The sequence below is a fragment of the Scyliorhinus torazame genome, chromosome 9 (assembly GCF_047496885.1).
Source record: "Scyliorhinus torazame isolate Kashiwa2021f chromosome 9, sScyTor2.1, whole genome shotgun sequence".
In the NCBI taxonomy this organism is placed as follows: domain Eukaryota; kingdom Metazoa; phylum Chordata; class Chondrichthyes; order Carcharhiniformes; family Scyliorhinidae; genus Scyliorhinus; species Scyliorhinus torazame.
The window spans coordinates 53,959,314-53,979,475 of NC_092715.1; the positions used below are offsets into that span (position 1 = coordinate 53,959,314).

At 51.5% G+C, this 20,162-nt stretch overlaps 1 protein-coding gene across 25 annotated transcripts in view; it reads right to left on the reverse strand.

The window, feature by feature from the left end:
* LOC140429207 (sorbin and SH3 domain-containing protein 2-like) overlaps positions 1-20,162 on the reverse strand; it is a 1,121,994-nt gene that overhangs the window by 321,381 nt on the left and 780,451 nt on the right. For 23 of the 25 annotated variants that reach the window (XM_072515915.1, XM_072515921.1, XM_072515920.1 and 20 more), the window contains 3 exons: positions 14,174-14,200; positions 11,151-11,287; positions 65-709 (listed from right to left, as the gene is read on the reverse strand). In XM_072515915.1, the coding sequence (XP_072372016.1) occupies positions 65-709; positions 11,151-11,287; positions 14,174-14,200 (809 nt within the window). The remainder of the gene's footprint in view (positions 1-64; positions 710-11,150; positions 11,288-14,173; positions 14,201-20,162) is intronic. The other 2 variants (XM_072515912.1, XM_072515917.1) reach the window with 1 other exon arrangement.

Below are 20,162 nucleotides of genomic sequence, written 5' to 3' on the forward strand. Positions count from 1 at the left end.
AAGTGGGAATAAAATGTTAACTACATTGAAAATTGCTGCCAATAAAAAAGAAAGTATTATATACCAGATGATGCCCTGAGGAGCGTGCACAGGATGGAGTATTAAGCACTTGTAACATGTCCTTGTGTAGACGCCGTCCACTGTTTGCAGCAGATACAGGTGGGCATCCTTGTGTGTCGAGCCCAGGTTCTGTTGCATGCAGACTTCCTGGAGCTATCTGAATGGAAAGAGAGGCTGTGTGTCTCTCAGGCTCTGTCCTATCTCCGGGTAAAAGTGAATGGAGTGAGGGTTTCGCAACAGTGTCAGACTTGGATGGTTGTCTCGCACGGTAGAAATTAGCAATCTCCGACAAGGTTAGCTTGATGGCAGTGACTTTACGGTCTTGGGGGTGCCCATGGCTTGTCTGAAGTGAAGGGTCAACAGCTCTACTATCGGCTACTTTGCAAATTAGGCTCTGGGCAGTTGGTGGCTGCTGTGCCGATGGGGAAATTGTGCTGGAGTGTTGAAGCAAATGCGATGAGCTGTGTGTGTACTCTTCCTTATTAATCAAACGGGCAACACTGGAGGTTAGTTGCAGGCTAGGTGTTGGGGGTGATGGCCAATTGCCACGTGTCAGATCCTGGGTTGAACTAAGTGGTATCGGGTGGCTGCCAGGATCTGTTAGTGAACACCAATTAAAACTTTCCTTTCTGGGTGGTGGTGAAGGAACCTGTCGAAGATAACCGCACAGCAGGAAAGACAGAAACCATACAAGAAGAAAGAAAAACAAAAATGGAAAACATCAGCAAGGCAAATTCATTTTAATTAAAACATTTGAGCTAATACTTAAAGGGCACATTTAATGTGACTAATTAACATATACACCAAATTATCTTTAGAACGTCAATATTGGGGTTGAACAATCTGAAAAAAACTGTTTAATTACACTTACTGAGCATTTATAAACTATCACAGGCAGTTTGCATCTTACAACAAATTAAAAGGCCATCTGCAGAAAATGCTATCCACCCCCTCATTCCTTCAGCTCAGCTACACTAAGTATTTATACAAAGTGAAGTTGTGAGACTATTCTTAATCACTGCACATATATGACAAAGTATATCAACAGGGTCTATAGCATACACTTTGCTATCATACTGTTTTTACCTGGTGGAAACTCTTCAGTTTATCTTTAACAGCGGTGATAGCACTAAGACAATGCCACTGTAACGTAACACGATTATTGAATGTAGCTTTAACTGAAATACATCAGGTTATTTGAAATGGATACAAATGTTACTGCTCATCAACATGTCTGGTCTCAAGATTTTTCCTTCGCTTAACTTTGGGATTTTCATACAACCTTTTTCAGTCTTGTGTGTAGATATTATTACAATTTTCTCTTCAAACAGAACAATGAGACAAGACTAATAGTCACTAAAAGAGCATCTGCTAAACTGGGCCCGGGAGGCCATATTCAGAGTGTCAGACCAGCCAGGATTGGAAATGGGTGCGGAGGCAGATATCGTAGCCTTCGCCTCGTTGATCGCCCGAAGGCGGATCCTGTTGGGATGGAGAGCAGCCTCTCCACCCAGTGCCCTGGCGTGGCGGGGGGACCTGTTGGAATACTTGACCCTTGAGAAGGTTAAGTTTGAACTGAGGGGAAGGACGGAGGAGTTCTACAAGTCATGGGCTTATTCATTATGCACTTTCAAGAACTGGATAACATCGAACATCAGTTGGGGGGGGATAGGTGGGAGGGTTGGGGGGAGTGGGGGGGGGGGGGGGGGCTCTGTGTATTAAGGGTGACTATGGGTAATACCTGATTCCTTTTTGTCATTTGGTTATGTAAACATGCGGGCTAATGTTTGGGGGTTGGTGGGAGGATGGGATCGTTGTTATTGTTATGGGGATTGACATATTTGTTGCTGATTATTGTTTATTGTTGGTGGGTGTAAATTTGGGAGAAAATGTGAAAAAGGAGGGGAATAAAAATATTTTTTTTTAAAAAGAGCATCTGCTACCTATTGGAATTTCCAGTCTAATATTTGTTCCCTTTTTCAATATCATCTCTTCTCTGCTCATCTGAAGTTGCTAAGTTCTTCGGTGGAACACGGCAGTATGGGTGCCAGAACCCTTTGGGTACCTCACTCAATTATTCATTATTCTTGGGGAACTCTGAAGGAATTTTCCGGCCATATATTTAACCACAGTGAGCAGTGTCGCTGACGAACCCAATCCTGCCCACGCGTCCAGCGAGAGTCGCTATATAGTTACTCAAATCAGGCGCCTGGACTGTTTCCCTCGCTCCCCAACCCCAGGCAATTGAGCTTTGTTTCAGCGCGTCAACTATCACCACACCCGGACTTCGGGTGGCGGCTATGGAGTGAGAGGTCACACATTTCGTGGCTCCTGCGAAAGGCGGGTTTGTTTCGGTCTTTTCCTGCCTGAGGTGTGCAGTATTTGAGGGAAAAAGTTACAGGTGTGCCTGGGAAAGGTTATACCCCTCTGGTGTGGCTGGTGGATGGATCCGCAGACAAGGAGTGGTGAAAGAAAGAAAGAGCAGCAGGAGCAGGAGAGTCTTCGTGGTGTGCCACAGGAAAAGATGGCGGAGTGGTTGACGGAGGGGGTCAGCGCCCGCAGTAGAGGCTGGATGTGGGGTTGCTGACTGGTGAGGAGGTACGTGAGCGGGTACGGGTTGCCATTGAGGACAATTTAGAGCTGAATGTCACGGGGGAGGTCACAGCTGCACTCAAGGCTGTAGTCAGGGGGGAGTTTGTATCACTTCGGGCGCAGAGGGAGAAGACGGAGCAGGAGGAGAGGGCCAGGGAGGACGGGAGGCGGTGTCGCCTGGATGGGTTGAAGTTTCCCCAAAGTAGAGATGGGGCTGGTTAAGGGGCAGGGGGCCCCAATTGGGCTGAGGAAGGTGGAGGATGTTATGGGGGTGATGCAAGCGGGGAAGGCGCCTGGACCGTACGGGTTCCCGGTAGAGTTCCATAAAAGGTTTGGGGTGGACCTGGGGCCACTGTTGGTGAGGGCGTGTAATGAAGTGAGGGAGAGGGGGGAAACTCTTCCTTAATTTGTCGCAGGCTTCCATCTCCCTAATTTTGATGAGGGACAGGGACCAGGAGCAATGTGGGTCGCACCGCCCGTTATCATTAATGAATGTGGACAGCGGACTTCCGGTGGCGGCCATGGAGAAGTAGGCCGCACATTAGATAGCTCCCGCCTGAAACGGACTTTCAGACCTTTTTTCCCGGATTTTTGTGGACTTCATGAAATAAATCGGTGAAGTGAGCAATAGTAAGGAGGATTTAGCCCCCAATGTATGGATAGCTGGACCAGAAGTGGCCGTGTGAAACAAATTAGTCCCAACAGAGGGAAGCGAGGGGAGCTGGCAGTGCGGCGAAGCATGGCAGACGGCAAGGAACAGGGAGCGGCGGCTCACTGGCCGAAGGAGCAGCAGATGGAATTCTTCAAGAGTTGCTTTGCCGAGCTAAAAAGGGATACGCTTGACCCGATGAAAGTATCGATCGACCAAATGGTCGCGACTCAGGCGGCCCAGGGGAAAGCGATTCAGGAGATTGAATTAAAACTCTTCAACCAAGAGGACGAGATAACTGTGCTGGAGCACAAGGTGGAGGTGCTAGGTGACCGCCACAAGCAGATGCAGGAGGAGCTGGAGAGCAGGACCAGGAGGCAGAATTTAAGAATCGTTGGCCTTCCTGAAGGTATTGAGGGCCCAGATGCGGGAGCATATGTGTCGGGTACGCTGGAGTCATTGATGGGAGTGGGGGCTTTCCCTCGACCCCTGGAGCTGGACGGAGCGCATAGAGCCCTCGCCAGGAAGCCCAAGGCGAACGACCTGCCGTGGGCCATGGTGGTTCGTTTTCACCGTTTTTCAGATAAGGAGCGCGTCTTGCGGTGGGCCAAGAAGGAACGGAGCAGCAAGTGGGAGAACAGTGAGGTGCGCATCTATCAGGACCTGGGAACAGAGCTGGCCAAGAGACGTGCGGCGTTCAACCGGGCAAAGGCAACCCTCTCTAAGAATGGGGTGAAGTTTGGGGTGTTATACCCAGGCGACTGTGGGTAACGCACGAGGACCGACACTATTATTTCGAGTCGCCAGATGATGTCTGGACATTTATTAAAAAGAAGAAGTTGGACTCGAGTTAAAAGACAGTTAAGCTTCGAAGATGGGAGGTGGCGGCGGTTTGTAATCGTGTTCTGTTTTAAACAAGATTGTGTTTAGTCTTGGGCGAGAGAGTGGGCTAGAGGGATGATTGGAGGGCGCTTTTGTTTAGAAGGTAGTTGATACGGTGGGGGAGGGGGTGCCCTGAAGTTGGAATTACCCTTCGGGGGACTGGGTTTTGTTCTAAGTGAGTGTGTCTGTTCGGCTTTATGGTTATGTTAATGGATTTTGGAGAGCTAATGTTTACCTACTGGAGAATGTGATCTCGTAAATAGTTTTTTTTCTATGTGGGGAGAGGGGTCCGAACAATAAGGCGATAGTCTGATCGGCGCCAGGGGCGGGGGTTATCGGGGTCAGCATGGATCAACTGACTCTCGGAAGCGTGGTGGGAGGGTGAGTTAGTGTTGAGTTGGTGTTTGATTTGGAAGATTAGGTTTCTGGTGCTATGGCGGGGGGGGGGGGGGGGAAATCGCTGCTCTGCGGGCAAGGGAGGAATTTTCTTCAGGGAATAAAAGGGGGGTCGGGGGCGACTGCTGCTTTAGGGGGTGCACAGGGAAGCGGGGTCGCAGGCTCGGGGCTGGCCTAAAAAGGGGGGGGGTCGTCCGCCCAGGCTGATTACATGGAACGTGAGGTCTGAATGGCCCAGTGAAGAGAGCACGCATGTTCGCGCATTTAAAGGGACTAAAGGCAGACGTAGCAGTGCTTCAGGAGACACATCTAAAGGTCACAGACCAGATGAGATTAAGGAAGGGTTGGATGAGTCAGGTGTTCCACTCAGGGCTGGACTCGAAGACCAGAGGGGTAGCAATTTTGATCAGTAAGCGAGTGGATTTGAGGCTGGGAGAATTGTGGTTGATAAAGGGGTAGGTATATAATGGTAAGTGAGAAGCTGGAGGGTGCCCGACTGGTGCTCGTGAATGTCTACGCCCCGAACTGGGACGACGTGGATTTTATGAGGCGCGTGTTGGGCAAAACCCTGGACCTTGAGTCACACAACTTGGTAATGGGAGGGGACTGTAATACAGTAATTGAACCTGAATTGGACCGCTCAAAATCCAGGACAGGGAAGAGGCCGGCGGCGGCCAGGGAGTTGAAGGGCTTTATGGAGTAGATGGGGGGGCGTAGACCCCTGGAGGTTTACACGGTCAAGGGTAAAGGAGTTTTCCTTTTTCTCCCACGTCCACAAAGTTTATTCCCATATTGACTTTTTTCTTTTGGGCCGAAGGTGACTGGGGCGGAATACTTGGCGATTACAGTCTCTGACCATGCCCCACACTGGGTGGATTTGCGGCTTAGGGAGGAGAGAGGGCAGCGGAGATTGGACGTGGGGTTATTCGCGGATGAGGTGGTTTGCGGGCGGGTAAATAAGAGTACCCAGAACTACCTGGAAACAAACGACACGGGAGAGGTATCAGCAGCGACGGTCTGGGAAGCCCTGAAGGCAGTTATTAGAGGGGAACTAATATCGATCCGGTCCCATAGAGAAAAGAGGGAAAGGGCGGAGAGGGAGAAATTGGTGGAGGAGATACTGCGGGTGGATAGAAGTACGCGAAGGTCCCGGACGCGGGACTCCTGAGGGAGCAGCACAAGCTTCAGGCGGAGTTTGAATTGTTGACCACAGGGAAACTGGTAGAACAGCTGAGGAAGGCTAAGGGGGCGGTGTATGAGTATGGGGAGAAAGCGAGTAGGATGCTGGCGCACCAGCTTAGGAATAGAGAGGTGGCCAGAGAGATTGGGGGAGTAAAGAATAAGGAGGGTAACTTAGTCTTAGACCCGGAGGGGGTGAATGACGTTTTTAAGGAATTCTACAGCAAACTATATGAGTTGGAACCCCCGGTGGGTGCGGAAGGGATGAGGCAATTTCTGGACCAGTTGAGGTTCCTGAGGGTGGAGGAGGGCCTGGTGGAGGGGCTGGTGGCACCGATCGAGATAGAAGAAATTATTAAGGGGCTAAAGGGCATGCAGTCGGGCAAAGCTCCGGGGCCGGATGGCTTTCCGGTGGAATACTTTAAAACATTTTCAGAGGTGTTGAGCCCACTGCTGATGAGGACCTTCAATGAGGCGAAAGAGAAGGGAATCCTCCCCCCTACAATGTCGCAGGCCTCGATCTCACTCATTCTGAAACGGGAGAAGGACAGTGTGGGTCTTACAGGCCAATCTCGTTACTAAATGTGGATGCCAAGATATTGGCTAAGATCTTGGCCACAAGGATAGCGGATTGTGTCCCGGGGGTGATAGCGGAAGACCAGACTGGATTTGTTAAGGGCAGGCAACTTAATACTAATGTGCGGAGGCTTTTAAATATTGTTATGATGCCCTCGGAAAGAGAGGAAGCAGAGGTTGTGGCAACGATGGATGCAGAGAAAGCTTTTGATCGGGTGGAGCGGGAGTACCTGTGGGAGGCGCTGGGTAGGTTTGGGTTTGGTGAGGGCTTTATCCGATGGGTGCGATTGCTGTACCAGGCGCCTGTGGCAAGCGTGCGTACGAACCAGCTTAGGTCGGAGTATTTTAGATTGCACCGGGGGACGAGGCAAGTGTCCCCTCTCCCCGTTATTATTTGCTCTAGCCATTGAGCTGCTGGCCATGGCATTGAGAGCTTCAAGGAACTGGCAGGGGTTGGTCCGGCGGGTGGGGGATCTCACTCTACGCGGATGATCTCCTCCTGTATATTTCGGACCCACTGGAGGGGATGGGGGAGGTCATGTGGATCTTGAGGGAATTTGTCAGTTTCTCGTGGTATAAACTGAACGTGGGGAAGAGCGAGTTGTTTGTGATCCAGGCTAAAGGGCAGGAGAAGAGACTGAGTGAGCTGCCGCTGAGGAGGGTAGAGAAGAGCTTTCGATACCTGGGTATACAGGTGGCCCAGGAGAGTGTGCTGCTGGAACGCAGTCGGGGGGGGGAGGGTGGGCTGGCGTTGCTGAACTTTTGCAACTACTACTGGGCCGGCCAACATAGCCATGATCAGGAAGTGGGTATTAGGGGAGGGGTCGACATGGAAGCGGTTGGAGGCGGCGTCATGCAAAGGCACCAGTTTAGGAGCGCTGGTAACGGCACCTCGGCCGTTCCCACTGGCCCGTTACTCCACAGGCCTGGTGGTGGTGGCGGCACTGAAGATCTGGGGGCAGTGGAGGAGACACAAGAGGATGGAGGGCGCGTCGGTCTGGACCCCGTTATGTAATAACCACAGGATTCTACCGGGTAGGATGGATGGCAGATTCTAGGGCTGGCAGAGGGCGCGTATCAAAAGGATGGGTGACCTGTTTATAGAGGGGAGCTTTCCCAGCCTGCAGGCGCTGGAGGACAAATTTAAATTGCCGCCAGGAAATGGCTTTAGGTATCTAAAGTGCGGGCCTTCCTGAGGAAACAGGTGGTGGCCTTTCCGCTCCTGCCGCCACGGGGGATACAGGACAAAGTAGTTTCCAGTACCTGGGTGGGGGAGGGGAAGGTGTCAGATATCTACCAGGAGCTGTCGGAGGCGGAGGAAACCCTGGTGGAGGAACGCAAGGGCAAATGGGAGGAGGAGCTAGGAGGAGAGTTAGAGCCGGGTCTGTGGGCGGAAGCCCTAGGTAGGGTCAATTTCTCCTCCTCATGTGCTAGGCTCAGTTTAATACAGTTTAAGGTGGTCCACCGGGCACACATGACAGTGGTGAGGATGAGCAAGTTGTGCGGGATGTGCGGGAAGCCCAGCAAACCATGTGCATATGTTATGGGCATGCCCGAAGCAAGGAGGGTTCTGGCTGGAATTTGCCAAGGCAATGTCCAAGGTGCTAGGTACGCGGGTGGTGCCGGGTCCATAGGTGGCGATCTTTGGGGTGTCAGAAGACCCGGGAGTTCAGGGAGTGAAAGAGGCCGACGTTCTGGCCTTTGCCTCCCTGGTAGCCCGGAGACGGGTCCTTTTAATGTGGAGGGACTCGAAACCCCCGAGTGTGGAGACCTGGGGTGGTGGCATGGCTGGGTTCCTCAGCCTCGAGAAAATAAAGTTTGCCTTGAGAGGATCAATGTTAGGGTTCTCCCGGAGGTGGCGGTCGTTCGCCGACTTTCTTGTGGAAATTTAAACTGTCGGCGGCACATGGTCTGTGAAGACAGAGCCGTTTGGGGAAATATCTATTTTTGCACCATGTTAATGTTTAATGTTTGTTGTTCTTGTTCAAATTGAATATGGGAAAGAACAAGGTGTTCCCAATTAATGCCAGAGGGCAGGAAAGGAGACTGGTGAGATGCCATTTAGGGTAGTGGGGCGCGTTTCAGGTATTTGAGTGTCCAGGTGGAGCGGAGTTGGGCACAGTTGCATAGACTGAACTTGGATTGGCTGGTGGATAGACAACGGTGGACTTTTAAAAATAAGTTACTGTGAAAAGCCCCTAGTCGCCACACTCATTCTGTTTGGGTACAGAGAGGGAGAATTCAGAATGTCCAATTCACCTAACAGCGCATCTTTCAGGACTTGTGGCAGGAAACCGGAGCACCCACAGGAAACCCACACAGACACAAAGAGAAGGTGCAGTCTCCACACAGACAGCGACACACGCCAGGAATCATACCTGGGACCCTGGAGCTGTGAAGCAACAGTGCTACCCACAGTGCGACTGATGTCGCTGGCAGGGTGGGTGCAGACAGTGGAAATGAAGGTGCTGCCCAGTTGGTATTTCAAAACCACCCAACTTTGTTCCCAAGTCGTTTTTGAGCAAGGTCAATGGGCTGATCGCCAGGTTTGTGTGGGCAGGGACGACCCCTGCCAAGGGTGCGGTGGGCTTTCTTGGAGTGGGGGCGCGGGGAGGGGATGCTGGTGTTTCCGGACAGGATGAACTGTTATCGGGCGGCGAACATTGCTATGGTAAGGAAATAGGCCGTGGGGGAGGGTCAGTGTGGGGATGGATGGAGGCTGCATTGTGCAGGGGTAAGTGTTTGAGGGCTTTGTTGTTGGCGCCTTTACCATTTTCGCTGGCCAGGTACCTCTGTGAACCCAGTGGTGGTGTTGGCCCTCAGGGTGTGGTGGCAGTGGAGGCAGAACCTGGACTGGAGGGTGCCTCGGTGTGGGCGCCGATCTGTAATACCCATAGGTTTGCACCGGCAGGGCTGGATGCGAGGTTTCAGGGGTGGTGGCAGGCAGGGATTGAGTGCTTTGGCGATCTGTTTATAGGGGGAAATTATGTGAAGTTGGAGGACCTGGAGGAAGATTATGTGTTGCCCAGGGGGAATGGCTTTTAGGTACCTGCAGGTTCGGCACTTCGTAAGGAGAGAGGTGGGATCCTTTCCTGGGCAGCCGCCCTGGAGTAGCAGGTCAAGGTGCTGTCGAAGGATGAAATAGCGGAGGGGAATGTGTGAGATATCTATATTGAATTGATGGAGTGGGAGGGAGCCCTGGTGGGGGATATGAAGCGTAAATGGGAGGAGGAGCTGGGAGGGGAGGTGGGAGCCGAGACACTGGCGGAGGCCATACGGAAGGTGAACATGTCCTCATCATGTGCGAGGTTAAGCCTCATCCAGTTTGAAGTGGTGCAAGGGGCCCACGTGACGGTGGCGAGGATGAGTAGATTCTTTTTGGGGGTAGAGGATAGGTGTGGGCAGTGTGCAGGGTGGAGGCGGGTGGGGCCTTGAACCACGTACACATGTTCTGGGCATGTCCCAAGACTGAGGGGGTTTTGGCAGGGGTTCTCAGACGTGTGTCGAAGGTGCTGGATGTGGAGGTGGTTTCGAGTCCAGAGGTGGCGATATTCGGGGTATAGGAAGACCTAGTAGTCCAGCAGGTGAGAGAGGCCGATGTTTCGGCCTTTGCCTCCCTGATGGCCTGGAGCTGGACTTTGCTCGGGTGGCGGGACTCAGGTGTGGATGAGTGACCTGGTGGAATTCCTCAGGCTGATGAAGGTTAATTTTGCTCTGAAGGGGTCGGCAGAGGGATTCACCCGGAGGTGGAACCCGTTTATTGATTTCTTTAAGGAGGATTGAGAGGTCAGCAAGGAGGGCTGGAGAGAAAGGGGTCAAAAAGGGGGAAGGCGGGATGTAGTGGGGGGTTGGCATCAGGGGGGCCAGTGGGGTGTGGTTGTTCATCGAGTTCTGTTGTTCTGATTTTTGTGTGTATGTGTGAAAATGCCATAAATAAAATATTTTCTCAAACAAAACTACTACAACACCCGAGAGCAGACACAAACCAGAGATTTAACGTATTATAGTTCCTATCGGAAACTCTTCAGATACATAAATGAGGTACCTTACGACTGGTGACTGGATCTGAGTCCTCCCCCACTTGGAAAGAAAAAACAAATCAGCCAAGCTGATAAGATTAAAAGATTCAGTCAGTGCCAATGCAGAGTGTTAAAGTAAGTACCTGAGCAAGCCTTGGACTAACAAGAGATGTGGAGCTGACTCTTTACCACCTCATAAAATCCTGGTGACTTCAGTCCTTGCAAGCTTTAACCCAAAAAGAATTGAATACCATTTGGGTAATGCCCTGTATTTTTAACACCTCTGAAATGCAGGCAATGCAGAATGATTTAGTGCGTTTCAATGTGCAAAACAAACTGGGAAGTTCAAGGAAATCATGAGGTTAATTTGATTTGCAGAAACTAACATGGTGACAAACTGGTGTCTATAATCTTGATAGCACGTGTTACAATAATTCTGGAACAGGACGCACTGCAAGTTCTTAACAATATAATATCTGTCGAGCAAGTTCATTAATAAGCATTAATAACTCTGCAACAAGGCAATTAGCATTTTACAATGTTGGCTTACAATGAGATATTACTAGGCCCTGCACTTCTGTCAGTATGACACGTATCCCAGCTTCAAGCAGTGCCTGGAAAATACCAAGTGCCAATCTGATAACCATATTTTATTCCAACGACCTGACAATGGGAAGAGAGCTGGCAAGCTGCATGTTTGAATGAGTCAGAAAACAGCCTTTCTTGCTGGAGTATTTATAAAACACATCTCTAGCTGTTGACGCACTGTCACACGTAACCTGCTGCTTTCCATTCACCTGCTGTGGAGGCGTTTTCCTCTCCGGAAGTGAAAGATTCGGTCGGACACTACGGAAACCTTTGGCTGCCAGCGACGAGCTGTGCGTTTCGCCGTTTAGTGCCCCTCTGAAGCCATCGTTATAGGATCTCCAAACATCTGCAGATGACAAAATGAAAGCTCCCTTTCAGACAGATTAAATGCTCCTTTGGTTACAGGATTAACAAACACAGTGTGGCAATCATCTGGAGCCAAATTGTCCGTCAGCTGCAGCTGGTGCAAGATCAAGAAGTCGATGACTGGGGCTCATCCCACTCCGACCCAAGAATGCAGAGGAGAATGGGGGTGCTGGGGGTGGCAAGCAAAGTCCAATTCATGCACACAAACGCAATATTCCTCCTGGCACTTGGGGAACGATTCTCCGGCTCTATTGTGCCCAGCGCAAATCCCACTATGTCAAGTGAATTCCGGGAGAGACCCGAAATGGGATTTGCGGCGGACATCAACCAGTTTCCGATGCTCCCGGGCCCTCCGGCAGACGTAATCTGGGGCGAGATTCTCCGACCGGGGGCTGGCGTGAATCCCGCCCCCGTTGGTTGCCGAAGTCTCCGGCACCGGAGATTTGGCGGGGGCGGGAATCGCGCCGCGCCGGTTGGCGGCCCCCCCCCCCCCCCCCCCCCGCGCGATTCTCCGGCCCAGATGGGCCGAAGTCCTGCCGCTAAAATGCCTGTCCCGCCGGCGTAGATTAAACCACCTACCTTACCGGCGGGACAAGGCGGCGCGGGCGGGATCCGGGGTCCTGGGGGGGGCGCGGGGCGATCTGGCCCGGGGGGTGCCCCCACGTTGGCCTGGACCGCGATCGGGACCCACCCATCCGCGGGCGGGCCTGTGCCGTGGGGGCACTCTTTCCCTTCCACCTCCGCCATGGTCCCCACCATGGCGGAGGCAGAAGAGACTCCCTCCACTGCGCATGCGCGGGAATGCCGTCAGCGGCCGCTGGTCTCCCGCACATGCGCCGCCCGGAGATGTCATTTCTGCGCCAGCTGGCGGGGCACCAAAGGCTTTTTCCGCCAACTGGCGGGGCGGAAATTCGCCCGGCGCCGACCTAGCCCCTTCAGGTTGGGGCTCGGCCCCAAAGATGCGGAGCATTCCGCACCTTTGGGGCGGCGCGATGCCCGACTGATTTGCGCCGTTTTGGGCGCCAGTCGGCGGACATCGCGCCGTTTCCGGAGAATTTCGCCCCTGGTTCATGCCCTCACTGAGCGTGAACCAGATTGGCATATTACAATTCTCATTTAAATATGCAGAATCAGCTTTAAGCACAAACCTCCCATCTCCTTTTTTCCCATCTACCGGCGCAACATGAAGCCGATGAGAAGGCGGGAGGGGGTAGCAATACTTCAGTTATTTGGAACTCCGTGATTTGCACTGGACTGATGGGAACTGCAGCTTACACAAAAAACACATTCATGTTCTCTCACACTCCAATCAGGGGCGAGATTCTCCGACCCCCCGCCGGGTCGAAGAATCGCCGGGGGTTGGCGTGAATCCCGCCCCCGTCGGTTGCCTAATTCTCCGGCATCGGATATTCGGCGGGGGCGGGAATCGCGCCGCGCCGGTTGGCGGACCCCACCCCGCGATTCTCCGGCCCGGATGAGCCGAAGTCCCGCTGCTAAAATGCCTGTCCTGCAGGTGTAGATTAAACCACCTACCTTACCAGCGGGACAAGGCGGCGCAGGCAGGCTCCGGGGTCCTGGGGGGGGCGCGGGGCGATCTGGCCCCGGGGGGTGCCCCCACAGTGGCCTGGCCCGCGATCGGGGCCCACCGATCCGCGGGTGGGCCTGTGCCGTGGGGGCACTCTTTTCCTTCCGCCTTTGCCACGGTCTCCACCATGGCGGAGGCAGAAGAGACTCCCTCCACTGCGCATGCGCGGGAATGCCGTCAGCGGCCGCTAACGCTCCCGCGCATGAGCCGCCCGGAGATGTCATTTCCGCGCCAGCTGGTTGGGCACCAAAGGCCTTTTCCGCCAGCTGGCGGGGCGGAAATTAGTCCGGCGCGGTCCTAGCCCCTTGAGGTTGGGGCTCGGCCCCCCAAGATGGGGGGCATTCCGCACCTTTGGGCCGGCGCGATGCCCGACTGATTTGCGCCGTTTTGGGCGCCGGTCGGCGGACATCGTGCCGATTGCGGAGAATCCCACCCCTGGAAATGGTGCTTGAGCAGTTTGAGAAGGGAAATCTTCTACAGGTGCTCGTTATCCTGGAAAGTGAACTAAAATGCCTGGGGCAGGATTCTCCGCAATCGGCGCGATGTCCGCCGACCAGCGCCAAAAACGGCGCGAATCAGTCTGGCATCGCGCCGCCCCAAAGGTACGGAATTCTCCGCATCTTGAGGGGCCGAGCCCTCACCTTGAGGGCTTAGGCCCGCGCCGGACTGATTTCCACCCTGCCAGCTGGCTGGAAAGGCCTTTGGTGCCCCGCCAGCTGGCGCGAAACTGACTTTGCCGGGCGGCGCATGTGCGGGAGCGTCAGCGGCCACTCATGGCATCCCCGCGCATGCGCAGTGGAGGGGGTCTCTTCCGCCTCCGCCATGGTGTAGACCATGGCGAAGGCAGAAGGAAAAGAGTGCCCCACGGCACAGGCCCGCCCGCGGATCGGTGGGCCCCGATCGCGGGCCAGGCCACCGTGCCCCCCCCCCCCGGGGCCAGATCGCTCCACGCCCCCCCAGGACCCCGGAGCCTGCCCGCACCGCCTTGTCCCGCCGGTAAGAGAGGTGGTTTGATTCTCGCCGGAGGGACAGGCATTCCAGCAGCGGGACTCCGGCCCATCCGGGCCGGAGAATCGCCGGGGGGGGGGGGCCCGCCAACCGGCGAGCCGCGATTCCCGCCCCCGCCGAATATCCGGTGCCGGAGAATTCGGCAACTGGCGGGGGCAGGATTCACGCCAGCCCCCGACGATTCTCCAACCCGGCGGGGGGTCGGAGAATCTCGCCCCTGAGGTGAACTCACAACTTCGCCTATTATTCCCCAGAGAAAGTAATGACCTTTACCTGAATCTTGTGTCTGCGCTTCATCACCTTAAAAGAAAGAATAAATAACACAATGAGAAACCTGCCAGAAAGACATCAATAAAAGGTATAAGTTAGATAATTCACAGAAAGCATTTGTTAGCAGAAAGATATTAATTCACCGTATTCTCAAATATACTGGGCCACAATGAAAATGGTGACAGGACTTAAACTTCCACATTATCTCTATTATACTAATCATTGGTTTTATAAATTTAATCCCTGACCATCAAGTTCCTGAAACTTCATTCGCATAAGCTTGACTAGGTAACATTCTTTGAAATTACCAACATGGAACAAATATCCATCTTTCAGACAATATGCCGATGTGAAACCCCCATGCCCCCCTCAGATTTACTTCCAAAGATCCCATGGTATTTTTCAAAGAAGGACAGGGAGTTATCCCCAGTGTCCTTTTGGACACTAAGGGCAATTTTTCATGGCCAATCCACCTCACCTGCACATCTTTGGACTGTGGGAGAAAACCGGAGCACCCGGAGGAAACCCAAGCAGACACTGGGAGGATGTGCAGACTCCGCACTGACAGTGACCCAAGCTGGAATCGAACCTGGGACCCTGAAGCTGTGAAGCAATTGTCCTATCCACAATGCTACCGTGCTGCCCTTAAGAACAAATAAATCTCCACTATATCATTTTACCGCAATCCATGTACCTATCTAATAGCTGTTTAAGGTCCCTAATGTTTCCGACTCAACTACTTCCACTGGCAGTGCATTCCATGCCCCCACTACTCTCTGGGTAAAGAACCTACCTCTGACATCCCCCCTGTATCTTCCACCATTCACCTTAGATTTATGTCCCCGTGTAATGGTTTGTTCCACCCGGGGAAAAAGTCTCTGTCTAAAATTGGACTAGTAAGAAAGAAAAGATTAGAATATTGCATATGGTGAACATAGAACATAGAAAATACAGCACAGAACAGGCCCTTCGGCCCACGATGTTGTGCCGAACCTTTGTCCTAGATTAATCATAGATTATCATTGAATTTACAGTGCAGAAGGAGGCCATTCGGCCCCCTGAGTCTGCACCGGCTCTTGGAAAGAGCACCCCACCCAAACTCAACACCTCCACCCAACACCAAGGGTAATTTTGGACACTAAGGGCAATTTATCATGGCCAATCCACCTACCCTGCACATCTTTGGACTGTGGGAGGAAACCGGAGTACCCGGAGGAAACCCACGCAGACACGGGGAGGACGTGCAGACTCCGCACAGACAGTGACCCAAGCCGGAATCGAACCTGGGACCCTGGAGCTGTGAAGCAATTGTGCTATCCACAATGCTACCGTGCTGCCATTAAGAACAAATAAATCTACACTATATCATTTTACCGTAATCCATGTACCTCTCCAATAGCTGCTTGAAGGTCCCTAATGTTTCCGACTCAACTACTTCCACAGGCAGTGCATTCCATGCCCCCACTACTCTCTGGGTAAAGAACCTACCTCTAATATCCCTCCTATATCTTCCACCTTTCACCTTAAATTTATGTCCCCTTGTAATGGTTTTTTCCACCCGGGGAAAAAGTCTCTGACTGTCTACTCTATCTATTCCCCTGATCACCTTATAAACTCTATCAAGTCGCCCCTCATCCTTCTCCGTTCTAATGAGAAAAGGCCTAGCACCCTCAACCTTTCCTTGTAAGACCTACTCTCCATTCCAGGTAACATCCTGGTAAATCTTCTTTGCACCTTTTCCAAAGCTTCCACATCCTTCCTAAAATGAGGTGACCAGAACTGTACACAGTACTCCAAATGTGGCCTTACCAAAGTTTTGTACAGCTGCATCATCACCTCACGGCTCTTAAATTCAATCCCTCTGTTAATGAACGCGAGCACACCATAGGCCTTCTTCACAGCTCTATCCACTTGAGTGGCAACTTTCAAAGATGTATGAACATAGACCCCAAGATCTCTCTGCTCCTCCACATTGCCAAGAACTCTACCGTTAACCCTGTATTCCGCATTCATATTTGTCCTTCCAAAATGGACAACCTCACACTTTTCAGGGTTAAACTCCATCTGCCACTTCTCAGCCCAGCTCTGCATCCTATCTATGTGTCTTTGCAGCCGACAACAGCCCTCCTTACTATCCACAACTCCACCAATCTTCGTATCGTCTGCAAATTTACTGACCCACCCTTCAACTCCCTCATCCAAGTCATTAATGAAAATCACAAACAGCAGAGGACCCAGAACTGATCCCTGCAGTACGCCACTGGTAACTGGGATCCAGGCTGAATATTTGCCATCCACCACCACTCTCTGACTTCTATCGGTTAGCCAGTTCGTGATCCAACTGGCCAAATTTCCCACTATCCCATGCCTCCTTACTTTCTGCAGAAGCCTACCATGGGGAACCTTATCAAATGGGGCAGCACGGTAGCATTGTGGATAGCACAATTGCTTCACAGCTCCAGGGTCCCAGGTTCAATTCCGGCTTGGGTCACTGTCTGTGCGGAGTCTGCACATCCTCCCCGTGTGTGCGTGGGTTTCCTCCGGGTACTCCGGTTTCCTCCCACAGTCCAAAGATGTGCAGGTTAGGTGGATTGGCCATGATAAATTGCCCTTCATGTCCAAAATTGTCCTTAATGTTGGGTGGGGTTACTATGTTATGGGGATAGGGTGGAGGTGTTGACCTTGGGGAGGGTGCTCTTTCCAAGAGCCGGTGCAGACTCGATGGGCCGAATGGCCTCCTTCTGCACTGTAAATTCTATGAAATATGAAATGCCTTACTAAAATCCATGTACACTACAACCACTGCTTTACCTTCATCCACATGCTTGGTCACCTCCTCAAAGAATTCAGTAAGACTTGTAAGGCAAGACCTACCCCTCACAAATCCGTGCTGACTATCCCTAATCAAGCAGTGTCTTTCCAGATGCTCAGAAATCCTATCCTTCAGTATCCTTTCCATTACTTTGCCTACCACCGAAGTAAGACTAACTGGCCTGTAATTCCCAGGGTTATCCCTAGTCCCTTTTTTGAACAGCGGCACGACATTCGCCACTCTCCAATCCCCTGGTACCACCCCTGTTGACAGTGAGGACGAAAAGATCATTGCCAACGGCTCTGCAATTTCATCTCTTGCTTCCCATAGAATCCTTGGATATATCCCATCAGGCCCGGGGGACTTGTCTATCCTCAAGTTTTTCAAACGTGGACCAGGCCTAACTCCACCTGGTAGGGGAGGTTTCCCAGGCCACTGGAAATCCCTGGGTGGTCAAGGACAGAACAGTGTGGTCCCCTGGCAATCCCCTGGCACCTGGGCACCTTGGCATGCCAGCCTAGCACCAAGGTTGGGGATGAGGAGAGGTCAATAAAGCGAGGGTGCCTGAAAGGGGGGAGGGGGTGGGGGGGGGGGGAAGATAGGGACAGCCGGACAAAATGGCGAGGAGCCTTTCCAGTTTCGCCAGCAGTAAATTACTCAAAGTGCTGCCTTGGCGGAGAGAATGCCCCCCGAGGCCAAAAAACGGTAAAGTACCATTGGAGAGTGGGATGTTTCTCGGTACTGTAGCCATTGAGCAACACCCTGCTAAACACCCCCGACAGAGGACATAGTTTGAAGTCCGCTGAATCGTGCCCCATAATTAATATCACACGCAAAAAACAGATTTGGTTATTATCACATCACTATTTGTGGGGCATGGTGTGTGCCAATTGGATGTTTCCGACATTAAAACAGTGACTACACTTCAGTACATCAATGGTTTTGATGGATTTCAGAATGTCCTGAGATTATAAAAAGCACTACCGACCTGGATATCTATTCAAAATAGTCTTTCATTTGAACTATTATCAGGTTTCTTGTTGATGCGGCGGTGGGGGGTGCGAGGGGGGGGGGGGGTTTGAGCAAGATACACCTTCCAACTCCCCAGTCCCGAAGACCACAAACAGCCCCACATGGATTTGCTCGTCGTGTTCCCTGCGTGGACAGGTGCAAATGTCACTGGTTTAATACCAGTGGTGGCAGGATGAAGCTCTCAATTGGGCATTATTAGCCACTAAAGGATTTCAACCAGTATCAGGGCAGGAAGGCTGTCCGCAGCCCTTCCCACTCCAGACTCCAGACTTAATTGGAGTGGAAGTGTGAAGGCGACAGTTTCCCCACTCACCACAGTTTAAAAGTCCATCCTGCCTCCAAGCACATCACAGGGGAAAGCTCAGCGTCAACCTCACAATTCACTATTCTGAGATTTTGCTCTCACCACCCACTTCAAAATTATTTATATAAATCAGAAAAAGCAAGGGTCTTAACACTGAGCCCTGGGGAACACCACTTTCAACTCGTCTTCAGTATGAGAAATGCCCATCTATACCAACCCTCTGTTCCTATCTCTTAGCCAACTTCTAATCCATGCTGCCAAGGACCCATCAATCCCAAACATTTTAAATTTGCTAACCAACCTGCCACGTGACACCGTATCAAATGCTTTCTGAAATTCCAAATATACAACATCCACAGCACTACCTTCATCCATTAACCGTGTCACCTCGTCAAAGAACTTGATTAAATTTGTCAGACATGACCTGCCCTTGACAAAGCCATGTTGACTGTCTAGTATTAACTTATTTTCTCCAAGTTTATATTTACCTCGTCCCATATTATGGCCTCCATCAGTTCTCCCGCTATTGAATTCACGCTGACAGGTCTGTAGTTTCTTGGGTTATCCCTTGCTCCCTTTCTTAAACAATTGTGTCACATTTGCATCCTCCAGTCCCCCAGGGCTAATCCTGTATTCAGGGAGGCCTGAAAAGTTCTGTTAACGGCTCCACAAAATGCTCCCTTACCTCTCTCAGCAATCTAGGATGCATCCCATCTGGGCCTGGAGACTTCTCTACATGGAGTGCTGCGAGCCTTTTTAGCACCTTTCCTTGATCTATCACTATACTACCCAGTTGCTCAACACCCACATTTCCAACTGTCACCATCTTATCATTTGGTAAAGACAGAAGCAAAGTACTCATTTAGTACCACTGCCATATCCTCCGCTTCACTGAGCAGTTTACCCTGCTTGTCCCTTATGGGCCCCATTCTATCCTTCATTAATCTTTTACCATTAATATGTTTGAAGAACATTTTTCTATTTGTTTTAGCACAGCCTGCTATCCTTTCCTCGTGCTTCCTCTTAACCTTCCTTATTCCAGTCTTCGCCTCCCTCCAGCATTTAGATATTCTTCCTGATTTCTATTGCTATTATTATTCCGGGATGCATCATATGTCTCTTTTTTCTTCCTTATTTTATCATCAATATCCTTACCCATCCAGGGTACTTTAGCTATGGATACCCCATATTTATTTCTCATGGGTACATACCTAGCTTGCACCCTGTTCATCTCTCCTTTGAAAGTATCCCATTTTTCATCCACTGTTTTATCCACCAACCTGCTCCAGTTCAGCTTTTAGACCTCTACAATTTGCCCTTTTCCAGTCTGGGATCTTAATCCGTGATTGACTTTTATCCTGATCCAACTTAATATTGATTCATATTATATTATGATCGCTACTTCCCAAAGACTCCCCCACTCTGCTGTTCTCCACCTGCCTTGCCTCATTTTCTAGGACCAGATCCAGCACAGCTTGCTCCCTGGTAGGACTGGAAATGTACTGTTCCAGAAAGTTCTCCTCCACGCACTGCAGGAATTTCTCCCCTTCCGTGCCCCACTCTACCTTTTCCCCAGTCAACCTTAGGGTAATTGAAATCCCCAACTATCACAACCCTACTTTCCCTGCAGGTTTCCATAATCTGCCTTCAAGTTCTCTCTTCCACTTCCTCCCCACTATTTGGAGATCTATAATAAATACCAAGCAAGATCACCGCTCCCCTCCTGTTTCTCACCTCTAACCATATTGATTCTAATACAGGAACTGTGTCTCGTTCAAGGGCTATGGTACTCTCTTTGACCAAGACTGCTACACCACCTCCCTTTTTATCCACTCTGTTTCTAC